Genomic DNA, 23,736 nt, shown 5'->3' on the forward strand with positions numbered 1-23,736 from the left:
GGCCCAGGTCTGAGCTGGCCAAGGTGAAAGGAACACAATGGGACAGTATGGGCTGGTGGTGGTCCCTGGTGTCTGAGCCTTAAAAGTTGAATTTTGGCAGTACTTGGAGGAACAGGAGAGAAAACTATGTGATGACGGAGGCAGAGCATATCTTGTATTGCCAGAAGTCCCATCCAGAAGCCAGGAGAAAGGCAGGGAACCCATTCTTCCTGCAGGCTTTGAAGGAAGCATGGTTCTGCTGACACCTTGAGTTTGGGCATCTAGCCTCCAGTAAGACAATACATTTCTGCTGTTTTAAGCCACCTGTTCATGCTACTTGCTGTGACAGCTCTAGCAAACTGAGACAATGTCTACCTTGTAGTTATGCTGAGTTTAGAACAGAGGGCTCAACAGGATTCCATCCAACTCTACAAAAATCATATGATATTTGTTTTGATTTACATTTCACATATTTAGGCAATTGCTGTGGTCTTCATTTTCACTTCGGAAAAATGGAGGTATTTAGCAATTATGAGCACTTTCTATGTAGAGTATTATTCTAACTGCTTTACATATATCAACTCATTGAATTCTCTCAACAACCCACAGGATAGGGGTAATTGCTATCCTCATTTCCAGGTGAGGAAAACAGAGGATAAACAGGTTAAATATCTCCCCCAACATGACACAGCTTTTTAAGTGTCAGAGCTGGGTATGAATGCTAGAACTATGGTTTCAAAGCGTGTGCTCTTAAGCACTGCACTAAATTGCCAAACAAAGAAAAAGTTTAAAAGAAACACTGGTATTAATTCTATTGTCCTTTCAGCTAATAATTACTGCTTTGAAAAAACACTTGTTGCTCATGATAGAAGCCCACGATTGGGGTGGAGGTCACTTCTTAAGGCTTAGATGCAGAATCACATTATGTCTACTGCTCTTGAGTGTTGCCTGCTTTTAAAATATTATCCACTACACCTGAGGAGAAACAGAGCGTGTGAATGTGTGTGAATTTGAGAAAGCAAGAGAGAGAAAGGAAAGAGAGACAGAGAAGAAGAAAAGAATGGAAAGCTTTTAGGGAAACTCCTCCAATGAATATGTCTCCCCAAAACTCACGCTCACTAAGAACCTCAGAACGTGACCTTATTTGGTAATAGTGTCTTCACAGATCAGGTTGAAATGGGATAATACTGGGTTATGGTGGGCCCTGAATCCAATGACGTATCCTTACAAGAAGGGGGGCTTTAGAGGCACAAAGGAAGACACAGAGAGAAGATGATGATGTGAAGATGAAGATGGAGATTGCAGTTATGCTGCCATAAGCCAAGGAACCATAAGCCAAGCACCAAAGCCAGAAGAGCCAAGGAAGGATTCTTCCCTAGAGACTTGGAAGGTAGCGTGGCATGCTGATACCTGATTTTGGACTTCTAGACTCCAGAACTGTGCAAGAATAAATTTCTATTGTTTTAAGACATCCAATTTGTGGTAATTTATTGCATCAGGCCTAGGAAACTAATACAGTATCGAAATATGTTTGTGGTAATGACTTGAATAACTATTGTTACTGCTTCATTAAAAAAATAAGAGTATTTTTGTTCCTTCAGTTATTGTGTACATAGATACGAGTCCTTTGGTGAAGTCTTTTGTACATAGAGATGAGTCTTTTGGTGAAGCTCTTGTTGAAGGCTAAAGCTCATGGTTATCACCAACTTTCATAATTTCCTCGATCAACCAGTCTGCAATAATACAGCTACAGAATCCAGCATAGAAGGAGTTGCTAGCAGTGACTCTACAAAAGCAGAATGAAAATATACAACATTCTTACATACTTTGAGAAGGTAGATGGTGGAGTTGATTTCATTGACATGTCTGTGAGCAGCGGCACCTGACGACACACTCAACAGACCCGATTTGCTTTCTTCAATTGAGAGCGCTGCCAACCGCAGATCATCAGTCAGATCCCAGATGCACTTGTCACAGCCTGGAGGTAAAATGGAATGTCTTTTCTTCAAATCCAAAAGCCAGTCTGGAATCATGCCACTAAAATAAGCAGCTCATGAAGTTACACTTCCTTGATGGGTATTATTTTTATGTCTTAAGGAGCTGTTCTGGGCCACAGAACATGCCCTTAATCTCAAAGAGTGAGCAGAACCTACAATGAGCCAAGCTGTCCCCACTTAAAACATAATAAAAAGCAAACAACACATGCAACAAAGAAAGGAGGTTAATGTGAACATGAAGTGCTGAATTGAATAAGGAAGGCAGGACAAAAGGACAAACCATCTGAAAAATGGGTGGGTGAGGAGAAACCCTAACTATGTTTCTTTAGAGGTGAAAAGCCTCATGGGATGAGTCTATTTGTGTCAAGCTTTGGTCTTCCACTTGGTGCCAGGTAGTGAAGACCGCTACGTTCTGGGCCTTTTCCTATTAGCTTTGCTGAGCAACTTGTGCTCTCACCTCACCCCAGGGAGAGGGGCTCAGGTCCACCCCAGAAGACCACCCTCTTGTCTGAATGAAAACCTCAGCAGAAGCAGCTCTTTGGGGCATCACTGCATGCGAATGTCACTCCCTGAAACCTGAAGATGGTGCTTCAGGCTGGGTTGGACCTGGCACATGTGAGGCAAGTCTGCTTTTTCAGGGCTCCCCACCTTTCACATTTGAGTTCCTCTGACCACTGTCAGCCACCCTTCCTCACCCCTATCCAGGATCCAGTGCCCTTTGTGACACACTCAAAGGACGGCACACTTCTTCAACATCCTTTGAGAATGTTCCCAGTCTCTTTGCCTCAGACTGAGGGTTTCTTCTAGAGAACTGATAAATGGAGACTAAAATGTTAATGGTTGTTAATATGTTAATTTGTTATATGACATTTAACATGATCTTACTTGTATGATCTCTCAAGGGAATAACTCCCGAGGCTGCTAGAAGCAGGGTATAGGGTGGGGGGGCGGGCAGTGCTGACATCTCAATGTCCTTAAAATAACCTTGCCTAGGGGATGCCTGCTCCATCAGTGTGTACATTTTGCCCTGCTCATGTCTCCTATCCTCGGCCATCTTCTAAGATGTGAAGGCCTTCTTGCATCTATTGGTAACATTACTCTCTTGTGCCCAGAGGGGCTGAGAGGACAAGATAGTTTTGTCTGGGAGACAGGGTACCTAATATTAAAGCCAAAAGTTTCATATCTGGTATAACTGCTTGTGATTTGATTATCATGATTGACAGAGAAATCCAGGGAAAAAAGCTCCATTTCATAAGGCCTGATTTTTCATTCCACTTCACATTTGGAGTGATTTGGGAAAAGCCACTTCAGTCCCTTGGTAGCTCAGTTTTCCTCGGTGTTGTAAATAATTGTCTGGACTTCATATTATCCAAGGACCTTAAGTGATACTATAGAAAAAGAAGCTTAAAGGAGCTCTGTCCTTAGAAATTATGTTTCTAACATTGCCTTTACCCATCAGGTAAGATGCTGAACTCAAAGACTTGATAAAATATGTTTTCTAAAATGAAGCTATTTAAACAGACCACTTATTTGCCCATTGAAATCTACTGGAATGCCGAGGATCTTTTTTTTCAGGGTCCATTTGGTTGAGGCACAGACAAATTTAATGTCAGAGGTAGGACTCAGGCAGGAGGGAGGGAGAGAGAAAGAGAGAGAGAGAGAAAGAGAGAGAGAGAGAGAGAGAGAGAGAGAGAGAGAGAGAGAGAGAGAGAGAGAGAGAGAGAGAGAGAGAGAGAGAGAGAGAGATTACATAGCTCTTCTTAATCCCACACCTGCAGCACATTAGAGAAAGTGGGGTTAGTCAATCATGTAGTGTTATTTTTACTTATGGTTGGGCAGTCCATGCCTGTAGGGGATTCAAAACTTTCTTCCAAGCATTCTCCTGTTACGCTGTCACATGGGCCTCCCCCACAACTGCATGCTGTGGGAAACAAAAGCAAGAGATTAGGGATTCATTTCTTAATGCTCAAAATATGGCAATGTGTCCACAGTTTCTAGAAATACTGGTTAGCGGTGTACAATCCTTCAATGGGGATTAATTCTATTCTTCCTTAAAAGGATATGGAATCTATGATATAGAGATTAGGCCCTCATCCAAGTAAGCTCTAGCTCAGTGAGATATTCAGAGGTGACCCTGGGGTAAAAGAGAATCTAGATTCTCTGGGATTCCTCTTCCAACACTTTGGGATTCTAACTTGACCGAGCAATTGCTTTAGTCCAAAAGGATCCTGGAAAAATTCACAAAATACTAAATGATCATGGAGTCCATCATTTAACTGAAAATCATCCTTTCATCGCAGGGATTCTCCAGTTTAATCCAACTGCAGGGATGCTCCTTGCCAGGTGTGCAGGAAGCCGTGCAGAGGGTGAGTGAGGAGATCCAAAAGCACTTCGTGGCCCTGCAGTGCTTGACCCTCAAACTGCGAACCTGTACAGCTTCTCTGGAAATTTATAGCTATCAGTGGGATAGCTAGGAAAAATATTGTGAAAAAATTAGGAACCTATTTCACAAATTTAGAAGACCAAAGAGGCCATTCTTAATCTACTGATTGTTTTCATTAATGCCTTTTGGGGAAAAAAAAGAAACAAACCCTAACCTCATCAGACTGTCCATTTTCCACTGTTTCTGAGTAAAACGGAATTTGTAATATTTAAAAAGGAATTCCTAAGATATCTATGCTCCCAATAAACTGGAACAGAATTATGCATGTTCCCCCTACCTCTTAACTGTCTTTACAGAATTATCATAAAAAATTAGCTTCAAGGGAGACATCCTGTTATTATATACAAGCTGTTTACAGCTTCTCCACAGCTCTTCCACAAAGTGCAAGTTTATTGAACAATTCAGCAAGATTGTGCTTTATTACATTCAATGTTTACTTTTCTTTTAAGGGTGACCTGCATCCTCGCAGTTGCCAGTTGAGCAAATGTTTTGAGAAGCAAGATGTCTAAGGCCTTGATTTTGCCAATGTTCTTTCTGATGACCGCCTTCTCTCTTTTTAGTCTGATGGTATTCTCCCTCTGCTATCCTTTGTGCTATGCCCTGGGCACATTGCTTTCCTGGAGGCATGCTTACTTCCATTCTGACTTCTGTGGGTCAGAATTTTAAACTCCTTCCCAATTTTAAACTCTTCACTTTTTAATCTTGTCAAGTGTGGAATCCATTTCAGTGAGAGAATTTCCTGGAGAAGAATGTCACAGGATGCAAGATACCTCTTGCCCTCCCTTCCTCCCTCAAAGTCACATAAAAATAAGAAAAACTCAATCTTGATCTGCCTTTCCTCTTTGAGGAAAGCAATTTAACTTTGCTTCTGAAGAGCTTCACTCTATATGGCAAATGAATAGGCGAAATCATGAATAAAATTGGTACATTTCAGCCAAAGTCTGACAAGGAAGATTTTTTACACTAGTCCTGAAGTATTTACTCTGACAATTTGAGGAGAGAAGGGATGATTGACTTGTATCCTTGACTTACTAATCCATTTCACTGAAATGTCAATATTGCCAAGCATAACTAAGAGAAGGGACTTAGCCTCCAGAATAAGAAAATTGATTTCAATCACACCAGAGTTCATCTAGTCCTCTGGTCAATGATAAGTAAATTCACAGAAGTCTGATTTATTTTTTGGCTCATAAGTGGAAAGATAGAAGATGATAAGCAAAAGTTCATCTGTGCTAGTGTCTCTCATAGTTCATCTTGTCCATGTAGCCTTATTAAATATATCTATCTCTGGCGAGTTTGGGATGCCCATTCCTGAAGGGTGATATTGTCCTGGAAGAAATATAAGGCACTAGTAATAATTCCCCACGATAAATTCCTTCACCTAAATTCAGTGTTGACTGGGGGCCTGTATGGATCACACAGTGCAGACTGGCCACTGGATTAGGATTTAGAGTACCGTACCTGCACAATTCTTGGCTACCCTGGCATCCCCATAGTAGCCAGGGGCACAGTGCTCACACTTGAATCCGGTGGTGTTGCGCAAGCAATTCCTACACTGGCCAGTGACTTCATCACAATCTTCAAAGATCAGGTTGGGATCTGAATTCCCATTGCAGTCACATTTCTTGCAGATGCTTCCGATCAGTAAGGGGTTTCCATAGTAGCCAGGAGCACATCTGAAGGGGAATTACATGTTAAAAACTTGGCATTCATAGTTTTGCTTCCTTTTCTCTTCTTTCCTACCTAGAAGAAAGGCACAGTAGGTACTTGTAGATAGCCCTCCCAGAATCTATTCCCATTCTCCCATCTTCTAGACTGCTTTTAGCAAACACTTCTGTGTCCTAGGCCATGCAGTTTGGTTAGGCCTCCAGATGCAGGAGTGTTCACATTTTTGATCATTGCAATGACAGAGGCGCTTAGTTGGTACGTGATGGGTGGGGCCAGATGTGCTAACTGCTCTGCAGTGTGAAACACATTAGGATACAGCTGATTGTCTGAGCCAAAATGTTATTAACTCCTCTATTGAAAACATGGGTGTACATTGCTATACGACCTGCCACAGTGAATTATTCAGGTAAACTAATTCTGAGCCAATCGGTGCCTGGTACTTTTTTGGCCAGAAGAGTTTGGTTCAGGAATAAATCAGTCGGTGTGTCGCCCAAGGGCTCAGGTTTGAGGCACTCTGACATCTGCATATGAGTGAAGCAGCAGGCAGCACACATGGCTGCTGGGGACCACCTAGTGACTGAGCAAAACAAACCAGGATTCAAAGCACAAGGTAGGGCTGGAAGTACCAGAGATAAACAGAGTTAGAGCCCAGATTGCACCTCTTCTGGACATTTTAGATATGTGAGCCAACAGAGGTCAGGTACCTAATGTATTCGTTGTGGGGCAGAGCTGGCTGGCGCTCTTGGCTATGCCCCCTGGGCCCTGCACCAAGGAGTCCAGCCAGGCGGGAGAGCAGAAGCTGAAATCCATCCAGCCTTTGCTCGCCCTGCCAAGCTGTGCACTCTGCCCGGAGGAAGAAATGCCTTTCTCCACTTTTCACAGAGGCTCCCTGTGGGCCTGCAGAAGCCCTGGTGCCTGGCTTACCAGGCCCCATTAAGTCAACTGCTGCCAGATTGCAGCTTTGAGGAAATGAAGGACCTGTGTTGCCAGAGGTTCCTATTTTTAAAGACGAAAGTGGAAATCTGGATTTTCATATCAAATCTCAGTTTTTGAAGGTTGACTCAAATTCTGTAAGAATACTGTATGGGCCAAACAACTCGTTTGCTGCTGCTATGGCCTCTCTGTTGTGGACACTACGCCGTGGAGAAGGCAGGCCAGCTGACGCTGAAGGCGCTTGTTAGGCGTGGCCAGAAGTAACGTGTGATCACACCCTAACAGGATCGCAGGTCGGGCGGAGGAGTTAGCTCTGACCTGGGAATGGAACTAGAGAGCCAGGTAGGGGGTTTGAACATGGTGGTGAAAGAAGCCAGTTTTGGCATTGATCGGAGCGCAGGATGGACTTTAGGCTGGAACAGGGAGACCTGGGCGGGGCACAGAGGGCCGCAGCCGAGGTGTGGCCTTGGGAGTGGAAAGGAAGGGAGCGCTTTCCAAAGAACGCAACACGGCCTGGCCAGAAATAATGATGTGGCTTTTTGAAAAGACCTCCAATTAAAGGAAGAGAATCTTGATTTGGAACTTCGGAAAAATAGAGAAATGAAAGAAACCACAACCCTAATCTCAGGACCTTGACAGAGTTACTGTTAAACACTCTGCATATGTTCTTTCAGCTGTTGCTACATTTTATGTAGTTGTAATGATGTATGTCCAGTCTTTGTATTATTTTTGTGTGTCATAGCTCTTGGTTTGTATACACTTTCACTTATGGGGACCAAACTGAGTTACCACTGACACCTGGGAGGTAGGCCGTGCACGCTTGGCTTTCTGAGGCTTAAGGGCTATTCTGGTCTTCCAGCGCCACAGAGCTAAAGAAGTCACAATGCAAGGTGAAGGCCTTCTGATCCTGATGCCCTTTCCTCAGCTCCACCTGCCGCAACTGCCGCTGCTATAAATGAACAGAGTGAATTCACACAACTGAAAGACAACTCATGTTCATTTTGTGTCAGGCATGGGCAGCACCCGGATGAGGAAAAATTCATAGTCTGTTCTCTGAAAGAACAGGAAGTGAATTAAACATAATCATATATAGACTCATGGACTCTAGAAATCAAATCGATGAAAAATATTAGCATCAGGGTAAGTATTGTGCAATGCACAGATAAATACCCCAAGAGGAAATTATTCAGTGAGTTTTGTTATTGACACATTTTCATTCCCTTGAACCTCAAATTTATAGGCCCTTCGGTCCCCAAACAAGCACAAATTATTTCTCTGTGGGATGCCTGGCTGGATCATATTTCTTTTGTTTTTTTGCAGTTCACCAAAGAGAGAACTAGTAGGTTCATCGAAATGGGACTCAGACCTGTCACCTCAATACATAGCAGGGAATCCTCAGGTCTAGGAATGAAGGGATTTGCTCAAGTTAGCAGAGGCCATACTTCCTTTTTTCCATTTGATTCCAATGCATTTGATGTCTTTAAATTGTTCCCTCGTCTTTCACAAGATAACAACCCAATTCTCCTATTCTGTAAGTCAGAATCTCAAACACAGTGGAAACCTTTGAGTTGCTCTGAGTTCAAGAAAGTCTTTTAGTGGTAAGTTCAGGGCTAACTCTGAAGTCACAGCTCAGGCTTCAGACCCTACAGATTTTACAGAATGAGCATATGAAATTTACATATAAATTTCCAATTAAAACACAAACAGAACTACAAAAGAAATCAAATTCAAATAAACAGCGTTAATCTGATATTTTGATGTAATTCAATGATCACTTGCAACACAGTTGTGGTACAGGTTTTTCTGAGTTCAGCATGTATTTTCTGCCTTGGGCTATGGCGATGATCCATTTTCTTTGTGAAATTGTTGTTTCTACAGTTTGCCTTAATGGCATGCCATTCAAGCCTCCAATTGTGGGTAATGAGTCAATGACAAAAAGTCAGCCCTATCATTTTCTCCTCAGCTCTGAGACAGATCTCCCTTTCTATAAAATGGTACTATAGAAGGTCCAGAACATGATTCGATAAAAGTTTTTTCAAGGTTATCATTGAAATCAAATGCAAAATTAAGAAAAAATTTCATTGAGAACCTTTGAACCTCTGCAAATATTTTTGAGGACCCCAGGGGTTCTCAGGCTGCAGGGTGGGAAATACTGTTTTAAGTGTGGTAGAGATGGCTAGAGTGGAGCGGTAAGCCATCCAGGCAGTGTGAGAACCCAATGAGAAGTCAAAACCCAGATTCTCAGGCCTTGCCCCTAGAAGTTCTTTTACAACGTGACACGAGGTAGAGAGAGCCTTAGGAATCCAAGATTTCCAGGTGATATTTACATGATTTGAGAACCACTGCTTGATGAACTGAAACATCCATAGTGTTCTTGGCTTGGACTAATCTTTATTTTTGTTTGAAATTGATCAAGTACATATTTAGAAAAGCTCTTGTGGGAGGACTTTTATAAATGCATTCAAAAGATAGATTAGCTGAAGCTTCACTTGGATGACTTAACAACTTGGCTGTTAAATTCAAAACAGAAACGCCCTGTCAGAGTATTTCCAGGGTCAAACATAAATCAGAAGGCACCTCCTCCTGGTGACCTAGCCTCTCCTTGGGAAAGAAATCGCTCCTTCCACTACCCTCCTAACTGGTCTTTACTTTTGTTTGCCTTGTAACGAATGTTTCCTGTGTTGTTCTCCTTCAGCCTCCGTGTTTCACGGGGACAAGAGACCCTGTCTTAGATGTATTTACCTGCCCACCTTCTCCAGTAATAGGCATGAGTTTTAGTTTAAGGAGATTATGTGGTGATTTCCGTTTTGAGGAAAAGTCCCCTGGATTACAAATTTAATTTCTGACATAAAAGACCTCAGCACATTCCCTTTAAAAGGAGCAGAGTTTGAGGAAGGGTGTACTGGAGAGAGAACAAGAAGGAGCAGGGAGAGTTCCTGCAAATGACCCTGACTCTGTATAGATGAACGGCCTTAGAAGGGACGTTGACTTCCATCCCTTTTTGTAGATGCAACCTCCTGCTGGAGAGAAACTAGTAACAGTAATACAACTTCTTCAGCATACCAAAGACTTCTTGAATCCCTAAATTGTCCAAGTTTAGACTAGAAGGCCCTTTATGAGACATTTTGGAAAAGCAAAATGGGTACAAGGAGATAGCCCAGACTTTTAAGTCAAACTGTGCAAATCTTGATTCTCCTCCCCGACTTCAGACAAGTCCTTCCTCCTCCTTTAGCCTCAGTTTCCCTCATCTGCAAAATTACAAAACATGCCCTCCTCTCAGGAGGCTGAGAGACGATGTCCACTAGGACACAGGAAATAATCAACAGGTGGCAGTATTTAGTTCAAAGTCATAATTTCTAGCTATGGAATCTGAGGTTCAGGGAAATGAACCAACTTGTTCAAGACGCACATGGCAGAAACTGGGCAACGGCCACAATGGCTTGCACCGTCCCCGGTGGATGTTTCTGGCACGTGGGTGCCAGGTGCTGCCCTGCATAGTTACAGTATGACCGCACAGCAGTCCTTTGACAGGGGATGTTTGTTTTCTCCATCCTGTAGATACAGGAATCGGGACTTAGAAAGGTCAGATAATTTGCCCAGTGGCACAGCTAGAAAACAACCCCCACCAGGCCAACTCTAAATCTCAGATCTTTAACCACCCTATTTCCACTTCTCAAACTAGGCCCTTTCCTTCAGCCTGTCGGTCCCAAGTGCAGGGTGAGCACCAGGTCTGACCATGGCAGGGCCCAGGAACACCGCTGAGGGCCAGCGATTCATCGCCCACCATCCCACGTCTGAAGTGGGCATGCTGTCCTCGACAGGCCCCCACCCTGTTCTGAAAGAGTCCTTCTTTGCACCCCTGTGCTATTGGGCAGGACTGAGCCCTTAGATGCCTAGGTTACTGCACCCCTGGAAGGGTCTGAATTTCATCAGCAGGGACCAACTTAAGGCCATGAACCCCCTCAGAGGAGACGGGGAACACACTAGCTGGTAACACCACTCAATCGTTCCCAACCTAAACTGAGTTTAACCTCAGACATTAAAGAGAAAAAGCTCTATCCATGGCTGATTAAGATCCTCTTGAATCCCTGCTGAGTCAGACTGTGAGTAAATCAGGTGCCTTGCACTCCTATGGCCCCAAGGAGGGAAATACAGAGTGAGAGTGTCATACATAAGTCAACAGAAGATAATCTGGCAGTCTGTACCAGGCTCTCCTGGGCCCTCAGTTCTCTCTTTCCCTCTGTCCTTAAAGTTAAAAAAAAAAGAAAAGAAAAAGAAAAAAAAGCAAGGTGGGGGGGATCCATAATCAATTTAGCAAAAGATTTATCCACATTTATGCACACGTAACGACCATAGTAAAAATGTCCTCTGAGCATAGAGATTTTCTTTGTATCATAGACATTATGGCCATTCCTAAGAAACTACTTTTTAGGAATGGAAGATGTTTCCTTTGGAGGTGAGATCACCTAATTTAAGCTCTAATTTAAGCCCAGCCTGAGTTTGTGGGTGCAGCTGTGAGTGTGTTGCAGAGGCCGGCACGCAACAGGTGTTCTCCTTGATGTGCGACGATGTGTAACTAGTAACTTCACACTAGTCTTATGGCCCCCACGTCACTCAGCTGTCTAGACACAACGAAGATGGCAACGTTAATTACATTTCCGTTAAAAATAAGAAAGACTCACTGTGAGACTTTTAGCAAAAGCCACTTTATCTCAGAAAACTGCGAACAGCTGACAAGGTGGAGAGAATGGGACATATCTTCCCAGGAAATCATTCAGTGGGAATGCTGGCTTCCTTAGCCACCAAAGCCTCTCCTACTTGAGTAAAGACCAGGGTGATTTAAAAGGAATGCTGTGTGTAAATACCAAATAGTGATTTAGAAAATCCAAACCCTCATAGAATTTGATTAATTTTCAGGGAAGCAGATGCTAAAAAGAATGGGTTCAATAACAGGTTAGTGCTTTTTCAATTTATTGCTCGATTGACATAAAAGATTCACTTTACATTTACCAAGGACGCCTCACTCCTTTTTTTTTTGTTTTTGGAAACATTAACTGTAGTACTGGCTCTCAACGGTGGAGGGCGAGGGGAGTGCTATCAGTACCATTTCGAGAATCTTCTCAAAATATACATGTTCAATTTCCTCTTTCCCAGGATAACTTTATCCCAACCCTACTCAACCTATTGCTGTATAGGATGCATGGGATTTGGGGAAAGCTCCCCAAGCGTTCTGAAATGCATTTTCCCATCTCTGTGCCTCGAACCTCTTCTTGAAGACCTACTGAAAGGGAGTGTGCTAGAGCTCGTGAGTGCAAGAAACAGAAAGCTTCCTTTGTCCCACATAGAAAATAGAGAAATTTATTAGCCTACCTTTCACAGTTGGGTCCAGCATAGTTTTCTTTACAAATACACCGAACAGCTCCATTTTTCCTATAGCAGGAATCTGCAAAACTAGAATTGTAAAAGAAGTGGTATAAAAATTTTTGAAAACCCATAGAGCTGTACAACACAAAGAGTGAACCCTAATGTAAACTGGATGATAGTTAACAATACAGTTATAATAATATTGTTTCATCAGTTGTAACAAAAATACCACAGTAATGCAAAACGTTAATAACAGGGAAAACCATGTGTGGCAGATGGGGTAAATATGGGAACTCTGTACCTTCTGCATGATTTCTCTGTATCAGAACTCTTTCACTCTATAAGCCAGGCATCACTTCTATTTATGGTCTATAATTTTCACAGAACCTTGATTTCTTTCATATGCACCTCAAAGTTAGGTGCAGAGCACTGGATGAATTAATCAAAACGAAAAAGCAAGCATCAGAGCAAGAAACAGGATCTCCAGCCAAAGGAGTCAAGTTGACTGAAACTTCTCTCTTGAGTATTCTATCTTTTTTGTTTTTGTGAGAATAAAAATGAGGACCTGGTACAGAAAAGGAACAAAAATATTGGTTCAGCAAAAGAAATAACTATCTTAATTATTATGGCAGGGGAAATGGAGTATCATCCTCCTTATGTTTGGAAAATTCTATGTCAACACATTAATCCATCCGTACAAGATGGGTTTTGAAAATTTTAAAGACTTCTAAATGAGTTTGGTTTAGGTACTGTACCATAAATGGAGCGTGACCTCCTGCTCTTCGTTCTTGCATGTATCAGCAACTCTACCCTAATGGACTTTGGGGGAAAGCAAATGGACGTGTTTGCTTTGCGTGAAGATATTTGTAAAATCAGTCAGGAAACAATATGTGCTTCTCAGGGAAAGGCAATACCCACAATTTATTTTCTCCAACAGTATGGTAAAAACATTCCAACGAAATTACATTTCTCTGGCCTTTTCCCCTTTATTTTGCTTGTTCTTATTCCTGAGCCAACTTAAAGGAACACTGTCAGTTTAGAGTCCAGAACATGAGAAAACCCTTAAAAGCATCTCTCCTTTAAGGGGGCCACCCCACAGCCTGCCCACGGCTTGAAGGACTGAAACATCTGCAGGCATCTGGAGTCGCCTGCCTTTAGCTGATGTCCCACTGCTTCAAACAGATGACATTTTCCTTATTTGGAGCGATTACCAAAGCTACTCAGAGACATGGAGGATGCCTGGCCAACGCCAACATAAATTGTAAATGGTCCCTGGGAAGAACTGTATGACCCCTGGCCTCACAGACAGGAGACTCAGAGGCAATACCAGCCATTGAGGGTGCATATTTTTTTGCTTTTCATCAGCATTAATGGCTTATGTTTTTCTTAGGGTAAATTCTGTTTTTGGCCAGGGAAATGAAAACACTGCACCCCTTTCGGCCCAGTCCAACAATTGTGGCGCCCTCTCCAAGTGCAAGGGAGGCTTCCGCTCTTGGAAACCCTTTTGGAACTTAAATAGAAATAGACTAAGCACTTCGCGTGATTGTTTAACTCCCTCAAACATTCTTCTCTTTGTTTTTCTGATACGGCTATTGTAACTGGAAATCCAGATCCTGGGTCCAGAGCCACAACTATTGGACCTTCCAAAGTGTAATTCAGATTTCATAATGGGTCCCTTTTTGAGTTCTAAATAAAGATCCTGAGTAATTTATTTTTGTAGATATTAGTCTTACAATTTTTTTTTTTAAAGCAAACAGAGGCAACAGGCATTTGTTAAGGCCAGATCAAAGGCTAAAACTTGAATGGGTCCAGACAAATTTGTCCTGGTCTGAGACTGCAGACTCTCTTTTCTGTCGTCACTCTCCTTGCCCCCAGGATTCGGGTGGTAGAGCCACTGCCGCTGCAGAGAGACAGCAGGCATCTCACACCCTTAGCAGCTCCTTTCCACTTCCACAGAATGTTGTTACGTACAGGTGGTGCTTTTTTTTTGGTTTGGGGTCTTCAACCTCAAATCTGTATGACGGAGACTTTTGTCTTCAGTATCTCCGAATATGTACCTACCTTCAGAACATATTCCCTGAGTCCCTTATTGACTCTGAACCCAGGATCCACTCACATGTGCTGAGAGAGAACACGGGTGGAAATGGTCATCTTTGATGCACATGGAAACTCTTTCTTCTCTCAGAACAGGAGGGTCATTACCCAGTTGGCAAGTTGCTATTTCACTTACTTGAAAGAATTAATAGCTCTCCGAAGAGCTTGCTCAACTGAAATACTGGATGGATAATCTGATGCAAAAGGTAAAGGGTCATTTGCTCTAGGAGCTTCAAAATACTGCTGTATTTTGACCTATTATAATAAAAGCAGGATTTTTGAACTATTTTATTCACTGCTGTGTCATGAGCGATTAGTACGTGACCAGACACACAGTAAGTGCCCAATAAATATTGGTTGATTGAATACAGACAAGACTTCTCAGTCCGTGGAGAAGGAAATTCCAAATGTCTCACCACCCAAGACATTGAAGTCAGATAAGTTAATAAAGTTTTGTCATGTGAATAGGGATTCAAAAAAGTGCAAAAGTGGGACAACACAATTAGACGGAACAATCTGGAATTGCGTTTCCAATTCATTTGTTACTTTTTAAAGAAACTGTAGCTCAGACTTATGAACCTTTTCTGAGCAGATGATGTTATAGAACACCTTTATATAGCGGACAGAGTAAAACCTGTTATTAGGAAGTTGGAGGTAAATACATTTTAACAAGATAACTACACAAGGGAGAGAGTGGCGTGCTAAATATCTCATCTCCCGTGCTTAAGGGTAATGTTTGAGGGCAGAATATTAATGAACAATTAAAGAAAGCACCTAGATGAAGCAAAGGGGAGCATAAATCAGGACACACTTCAGTGAAAATAACAGAACATTTAATGTTTGAATTTTCTACTCTCACTGTCAGTACCATCCATTTTGCACACATTATTAATATCATCAGACATGAAAAATTACAAAGCTAGTGCTGAGGCAGTTTAATGGCTTCTAAAGAAAGATGGAGTTGTTAAATGTCTGCTTACAGGTTTGCATATGAGAGGATGTAAAGGAACCACAGCTACTAGGTGAAACGTTATTTGATATTTGTTTTCAATTAAGAAAAAGTCAGGAAGAAATTTGGATGTCTTCTTTCTCTTTTCTTGTGCCTGTTTGAAAGGATTATATACCCTTGAAAAGCCGTGTTTTAATCCTGATCCATTTTGTGGAGGTGGCTGGTTTTTTTAATTCCCTATTCAGCACTGTGGTTTGGAAACGTGATTAGATTATCTCTGCAGAGATGTGACACACTCGATTGTGGGTATTAACTTTTGATTAGAGGGAGATGTGACTCCACCCATTCCAGACGAGTCTTGATTAATTTACTGGAATCTTTTATAAGAGGAAACTTTTTGGAAAAAGCATGAGAGATGAGAGAACCCATGCAGCCAGAGACCTTTGGAGATGAAGATGGAAAATACCCCCGAGGCAGCTTCATGAAACAAGGAGCTTGAGGGGAAGCTAGCAGACGTTGCCATGTTTGCCATGTGCCATGTCTCCCAGTTGAGAGAGAAACCCTAAACTTCACCGGCCTTTCTTGAGTGGAGGTAATCTCTTGTTGGTGCCTTAAGTTGGACATTTTTATACATTAGCTTTAATTTGGACATTTTCACGGCCTTAGAACTGTAAACTTGCAACTTAATAAATTCCCCTTTATAAAAACTGTTCTGTTTCTGGTATATCACATTCCAGCAGCTTGAAAACTAGAACATTTCTCTTTATAAGTAAGTGGTGTGTGTGTGTGTGTATGTGTGTGTGGTGGAGGGTCAGGTACTCAGGCTTTAAAAAAAATTTCTGTGATAATATATATTTATAATGTAAAATTTCCTATTTTAATCATTTTTAACCAAGTCACTGGCATTAATTGCATTCACAATGTTGTGCTATCATTACAACCACTCACTATCAATATTTTTTCATCACCTCTATCCTGGGGGATAGGAACCCCAGGCCCTGGTTCTGATCTCTAACATATTTTTCATCTCTATGAATTTGCTTATTCTAGATATTTGTATCAGGGCTTTTCAATTACATAAGTATTACATCCAGCACTTCAGGTCAAGGGATAGCGAAAGGATGAGACTAGAACAGTGGCTAACATATAGTAAGCAAAATACGTGTTAGAAAAAATATATGTGTTTGGTAATGCTGACATCTACTAGATGTCTTTCATGGGTTAAGCGCCAATCCAAATGCTCTGCACATAGCATACAAGTGCAGTCCCTATAACCTTATAAGATGGCTCCTCACAACACCTTTAGTTTACTGAGGATAAATTTGAGATCTAGAGTGAATTAAGAAATCTAGGATTGGAGCCAAAATTTGAACCCAGTATCCCTGACCCCAAAACCCATGGAAACTGAGACACGCAGAGAAAGCAACTTTTCTAAGCTCAAACAGCTACGAGGCGGCACAGCTGGGATATGAACTTGGCCCATTGTTCTTTCCTCAGTACCATTTTTATTCTATAATTTGTCATTTTTAAGCCTGTAAAGTGGCCAGTCATGATGTTCCTGCGAGCCTTGACTACCGGTTTTATTCATATTATGTGCCTGAGAAGAATTCCATTGCTACCAAGAAGAAATATGACTATTCTCTTTATTTTTTCACAAGGTAAGAACACAACCAGGAGTGAGAATTAAGTTTCTTTGTAAGCTTCTTAATGAGCTGATTGGCCCAAAGCATGCATTGTATTTTACTGTGTTTTAATTATGACTGAAAAACCTATTTGGCTGCCAAATACAAGGAAGCGTCTTCTCTGTGAGAATCAGAGGGAATAACACTATCGAAAATACTATATTACAATGAGATTGTTGGCATTACCAGATGCGGTCTTTTCAGGTCAAGGGATAGCCAAGAAAGGATGAGACCAGCTTCATTTACAAAACTTGAGTGACTTTGTTGACCTCATGGTACACCCCGGTATTTTGCAAGTAGAATCATCACCTCTACAGGAGGTGCTAAGCTTCTCTGGAAATGCAATTGGGGTAGGCCTTTCCTATATTTTTCTGGTCTCATCTCAACTTGAGGTACTTGGTTTTGACTGCAGAGAAACCTCAGGACTCTATATAGGGCATCAAAGACTTATGGGGAGGGCAGTAGAAGAAACCAGATAAACCAGCTCATTCAGGACTTACTTGGCCACATGGGGCAGGGGACAGGGACATGGCTGGCAGAATTGGGGTGCTCCTCTTATGGAATCGCCAATATAACCATCCAGACACTTTTCACAGTGCTCTCCTGTTGTGTTCCGCTGGCAGTGCTATGAGACAAAAGACAGGAACATTTACAAAAATGCAAAAGAAAATTTATAAACAAAAAATCTGGCAACCAGGCAATACTTCAAGCAAAGGGGATGCCAGGCCTTAAATGGGCAGACTAGATGGTGTGCATCAGTACTGGTCAGCACAGAGGGACCACACTGGCCCCAGCCAGTGATAGAAAGTGTGGACAAGTGGCAGATGAATTCACCCTGGACTTCAGTGTGGGTACCTGCAAGCTCGGGACTCTCTTCAGAGTCTGTGGGCAGAGGGATCTTTCAACAGCTACTCATTTCAATTCAGAATGGTAATCAGAATGATCAAACTCTGGATGTTCCAGAAGCATCAGCTTACTGACTTGGAATAAATAGGAAATGAAAAGGAAACATTCCCCTGTACTTAGCTGTGATGGTAAAGATTTATGGGCTTGTCAGAACAAAAAGTCCTAGACTGAAGCAAAAATGGAGGAGAAGGTGGATAATGAGCATTCTGCCAATGGGATGCTTTATTGGATAGTGAGACACAATATATAGCAAGTTTGGCGGTTAGTATGATTCCAGCATTTGTTCTGAGGATGCTAAGAAGAAAAGAAATGAAGCAGGCTGATCCTTCTGCTGGGAATGCCTGTTCTTCAAGATTGGTACCAGGCCTTGACACATCCAAAAAGCTCTTCCTGAAGCTCCTCTCACTGATCCCCTCCTTCCTCTCACTCCCGCATTACACAGTTATCACCTATTCCCAGCTTCTGTACTCCACTCTTCTGCTATCATCAGCTAGTATGGAGTTGATACTAAATAGCTATTTGTCAAACTGATTAATTTCTAAATTATTCTCTCTAAGAGACAGTGGTGCTAGCATACTGACAGTTTTCTTAGACTAGATGGGCTGTATTGGACAAAGCAGCGGCATCAGCACTTCAATATTTTCATTTTTACATTCCCCAGAGAGTATAAAAGTTGAATAGTTTTCAGTGAAAAAATTATAATGTTAGAATAAGAATCCACCTAAGAGGGATTCTTACGTGGATTTCCTATTTGAGTTAGTTCCTTAGTACCATGTACATACAAGAGCTTCAGTAGAACAGCCTTTTGTTCACAGTGCTCTATGGAAGAATCTTAGGGAAGGCCAGACGGAGCCACAGTGGGCTGAACTCTAAGCTCTCGACTAGGGTCTAAGACCTTTCACCCTCCACTTCTTCAACTAGAGCAACTTATTTTTTATCTTTATGTTCTATGCTGGTGTTAAGAATAAAATAACAGTCCCTGTTGTAAACATTTGACATCGATTAGTTAATTTAATTCTCATGAAAACTTTGAGATAGGTTATTATTTTTTCTCCATCTTACAAATGAAGAGACGGGGGCATGGAGAGGTTAAGTAAATTGACAAATGTCACACAGCGAGGAGCTACTAAAAGAGGCAATCTGGCTCCAGAGGCAATGCTGTTAACTTCCATGTGATACTGTATCTCCAATGTTGTTGGAGAAAAGGTTCATTTCCCAAAATGAAGTTATAAAGTAACTATATTAAAAGGTGTCCATTGAACAGTAGTATCTAATTAGAAGACGAATAGTAGTTTGAGCTTTAAATGAAATACAACACACAGAGTCAAAAGGGCAGAATCTTCCTGTGGGGGAACAAGTTATCCTGATCGAATGCTCTGTATAGTTGATTGGCCATTAGATATGGACAGTCTTTGCTTGTGACTGCAAATTGGTTAGCAGAATAGAGTTTAGAGCTAGTTCAACTGCCTGACTGGTCAGTGAGAAACTCTGAAAATCAACAATGATGTGCAGGCAACGGGATTTAATATGTGTGCCTCATGGTGCTGAATACTGAGCCTTGTGAAGTTGGCCTTCTGTCAATATTTACTGGAAAGAAAATGAAGGAAAAGGTAGAGAAGGGTGAAATAGTGAATTATCATCTGGAGTAAATGAAGAAAATTAACATGTACCCAAAGCTAAGTCAAAATTGGTGGCAGTCTCTCATGCCAGAAAAAATAATGAGTCTTGCCCTAGTTATCTGCCTACCACGAATCTAAGCCATAAGCAATCTGGCAGAGCTACTCGCAGGCCGGGATCAAGTTTTCTGAGTCCTTATTGGGCAAATGAGGCCCATCTGTGCATAAGAAAACAGGCATTCTTCTTGCTGCAAAAATAAGATCATCTCTGAATCTGTCCCCTTGTGGCTTGACGGATGCTTTGGATTCTGGGGAGTGATTAACCTCATGGGCAAAGCTCCAAATCTCTCCTAACCCCTAAATGCTCAGAGTGCAAGTATGGTTTTTCCTCAACCACCTTGTAAAAGGTTCGTTATAAAATTTCTAAAAACGCATCAAAGCATACTCTGGGAGGTAGCTGCATGGGCAGAGAGAGAGTTAGAGGCAGGAGAGAAAGCCCCTAGCTCTCACATTTTCTGGCTGGATGACTTTGAACAGGTCACTTGGCCTTTATCTGTAAAAGGAAGAGTTAGCCTCGATGGCTTAGAAATTCTCTGCTAGCTCTAAGAATCTTTAACTCTGATATTGCAAATATCTCTTTGCCTTCGATGCTCTGCCATTTAAAAAGTAGAAAACAAATGAACAGTAGCAAAAGAAACAAATTTGTTGTTGGGATGAAAGTTTATTTTTTAATAACAGTGGCCCCACATACAAATGGATAAAGCATTCTGAAATTTGGGCCAGTGATGAGGAAAGCTGCAGCTAGAGAAATGATAGCAGGTAAGTGTTAGGAATGACATTTAGCACAGGCTGTGTCTCCACATGAGAAATTAACTTCCTCCCTGCCTTTGCCACAGTATCAGCATAATGTATGACCAGAGTCTAGAAGGTTCAGGTAAGCTTTTGTGTGATTTGTCAGCATGTTTTATACAAGGCCATAGTCTAGATGGATTGGTGGTTCTCAAAGTATGCCCAGGGAGATCAAAATTATTTTCAAAATAATACTGAAAAAAAATAATAATACTGATTTTATTGTCTTCTTCGCTCTCATTTTCTCATGAGGATGAAGTATAGCTTTCCAGAGGCTGCATGACACATCAGCACAGACTTGGGTAGAATCAAAAATGAGACTTTAGGTGCCTTCTACTAAGCCAGAGTTTAAAAAGAGTTTCAGTTCATAAAATACATTTATACTTTATAATAACATATTATTTTATGTTAACAATGTAATGGGTTAACTATTGTCATTTTTGAATGAATTAAATTACTATTATAAAACTCCCTTAATCTAAATTTAAAATACAGTACATAACAATAGGTATAATCTGCATTTTTTTTTTTTGCATGGGCAGGAACTGGGAATCAAACCCGGGTCTCCGGTATGGCAGGTGAGAGTTCTGCCACTGAGCCACCATCGTACAGCCTTGCATTATTTTCTGAGAGTGTATTTTTTTAAGAATGTACAGGGGTTCTGAGATGAAAAAGTTTGAGAACTACTGCTCTATCTAGATCAATGCTTCTCAAACTTCAATGTGCCCACGAATTAGCTGGGGCTTTTGTCAGAATGCAGATTCTGATTCAGTAGGTTGGAAGTGGGGCCTGAGATTCTGTATTTCTAATAAACTCTTAAGCGCTGAGGATGCAGCTGGTCTGGCCTACTTTAAGAAGCCAAAGGTCTCGATAGAAACCCCTAGTGTATAGGTAGCTCTGTCCACTAGCTACCCAGCATTGGGCCCAAGCATGATTCTCTAGAGTAACCAGACAGTCCATTTTACTGCAATAAAGGAATGACCCAAGAGTCTCATAATTTATAAAATTATAGGATTTTGTACTAGTTTGTCATTTTATTAATCTATCTATTCATTCATTTAATAAACCCAAATTAAGCTGATATCATGAGCTGGGTCTGTTACTAAAATGAAAAAGAATCAATTCCTGCCTTTGAGTAATTCACAGTCTTGTGAAGGAAACAGAGAGGTAAAGAAAGAATAATATAGAGTGCTATGTGCTAAACTATGTATAAAGTACACACCAGCTATGGGACAAAAGGAGGGAAAGGTAGCCTCTAGCTCTTCCTGTGAAAGTTAGAGAAGGCTTAATTAATGGAGGTGGTGACATCTAAACTAGTCCCTGAAGGATAAGCAAGAAATCTCAGCTAGAGAAGAAGGGAACACAATTTTGGGCACAGTGTGCAAGTACAAAGCAGGTTTAGGTGGCAATGAGATGCTCAGTATGACTGAAATCGAAACTCCTTAAAATTTTGGAAAGGGGAATGCCTTAATCTGGTGGTATTTTTGCAAGACATCTCCACGTCTAGTGTGAAAAATTAAAGGAAGGAGAGTCTGGAGTTGATGAGGAGTTGAGAGGCCTTGGCTGTGGCTGGGGAGGGAGGCTGTGGATGTGAATTAAGGCAGTGGTCCTGCATAAGAGAGAGGAGGTTCTCTTCTAGGCTGAATTGGCAGGATTTTGTTTTGAACTGACATTGAGGAAGAAGAACAGGAAGTCGTAGATGAAGAATCTAAGGCATCTAAGCCTGGGGTGTATTGGCAGAATGACGTTACCATTTAATTGATGTGGGAATGTAAGAGGAGGAAGAAGTTTGGGGTTGACAAGAGGAAGGACTAACCCTGTAGAGAACTTGTTATCCGCATTCAGTTTCAGTCATATTCTTGGGTTGGGGACATAAAGCAATGGAGGCTTCACTGAGATACTCATGCTTAGAATTCTTTGGACATGAAATTTTCTGACTTTGTCTCAGAACTCTAGCTAGCATGGAATCAAACTGATCACTATTTGCAAAACTTGCTATTTTCCAAGTTTGCAATAGATTGAAAAATTGTCAAAATTTTAATGTAAGGATTGTGCACTTAAATCTAGATACCAATTTTGGAGTTGAAAGGAAAACAGGAACAATAAGTCTTTCTGTAATTTCTTCTGGTTCTTATGCACCTAGTGAGTGTGCTGTTTTATTAACCACACATACTGCTTAAGCTTACAGGGACTCAGATGATTGCTCTCTGCTTACATAGATAATAAAAGGGAGTTAGGAAATCATGAGAAAAATGCTAGTGTATGGAAAAATTAAAGATGTATTATCTTTGTTTTCCTGAATAGGCTTTTAATTAGACTTTGAGACTAATAAAAAATTCATTAGCCTTCAATATATTGGATTATTTCCCTTCTCCATTGTGCTTAGGAGCACATTGTGCTTGAAAGCATTCTACATGAATAGCAACGTCTTTTAAATTATGGAATTACACAGACAGTTGTAGAAAATTTGGGCAGGTATATTCTAAAGTGAGAGGAAGAAAATTAAATCTGTATATATTTCCACAGTCAGATACAAACACTAAAGAGTGTGATACGTTTCCCTCTAGAATTCAGTTATATCTTTGCAGCTCTTTGATTCAGATTAAGAAATTTTCTTTCTGAAATGCTGGTACCGATACTGGAATTGATTTTTCACATGATTGTCACAGAACAGATGGGAGTTTCTGAATGTGTTTCTAAAGGGTGTATGGTCCGAGTACCTTGAGCCTCATGACACTGGTAATGTCTACAAGCATTTTCAAGTAGGTGCACTGTCTCCACAGCCCTTAATTCCACTTAACCTAGAGCCTAGAATAGTGTCTTTCACTACTAAACAGATGATTGGAACCAAATAAACTAAATAATCCTTTAATCAAAACTAAGAGATCGGGCAGGCCAGTGGCTCAGCAAGCAAGAATGCTTGTCTGCCATGCCAGAGGACCTGGGTTCGATTCCCGGTGCCTGCCCATGTTAAAAACAAACAAACAAAAAAAACCCTAAGAGATCAAGACGGCAGAGTGAGAGCCTTCAGGGCTCTGTCCCTCCACAGAAACATTGAACAACCAGCAAGAACTGGCAGAAACATCATTCTCAAAGCTCCAGAAAACAGTTAAAGGACTGCAGTAACAGGGCAGGCACTGAATCAAGAAAAGGGCTACTTAAAAGCGGTAGGAGCTCATGGATTCCTAGCTGGCCCCTCTCCCACCCTTCACTACTCGCATGGAACTGGTCCAGGCTCCCAGCTCAGGAGGGAGTA

At 41.4% G+C, this 23,736-nt stretch overlaps 1 protein-coding gene across 2 annotated transcripts in view; it reads right to left on the reverse strand.

Annotated features, from left to right (window-relative positions):
- The window catches only part of LAMA4 (laminin subunit alpha 4), a 147,237-nt gene that overhangs the window by 83,567 nt on the left and 39,934 nt on the right, over positions 1 to 23,736 (reverse strand). Inside the window, exons 3-7 of one of the 2 annotated variants that reach the window (XM_077162698.1) lie at positions 17,610 to 17,734; positions 12,391 to 12,471; positions 5,881 to 6,095; positions 3,829 to 3,897; positions 1,806 to 1,963 (exon numbers count right to left, since the gene is read on the reverse strand). In XM_077162698.1, coding sequence (XP_077018813.1) covers positions 1,806 to 1,963; positions 3,829 to 3,897; positions 5,881 to 6,095; positions 12,391 to 12,471; positions 17,610 to 17,734 — 648 coding nt within the window. Of the gene's footprint in view, positions 1 to 1,805; positions 1,964 to 3,801; positions 3,898 to 5,880; positions 6,096 to 12,390; positions 12,472 to 17,609; positions 17,735 to 23,736 lie in introns of both variants that reach the window. The other variant, XM_077162697.1, reaches the window with a different exon arrangement.

Source organism: Tamandua tetradactyla, chromosome 5, assembly GCF_023851605.1.
Source record: "Tamandua tetradactyla isolate mTamTet1 chromosome 5, mTamTet1.pri, whole genome shotgun sequence".
NCBI lineage: Eukaryota > Metazoa > Chordata > Mammalia > Pilosa > Myrmecophagidae > Tamandua > Tamandua tetradactyla.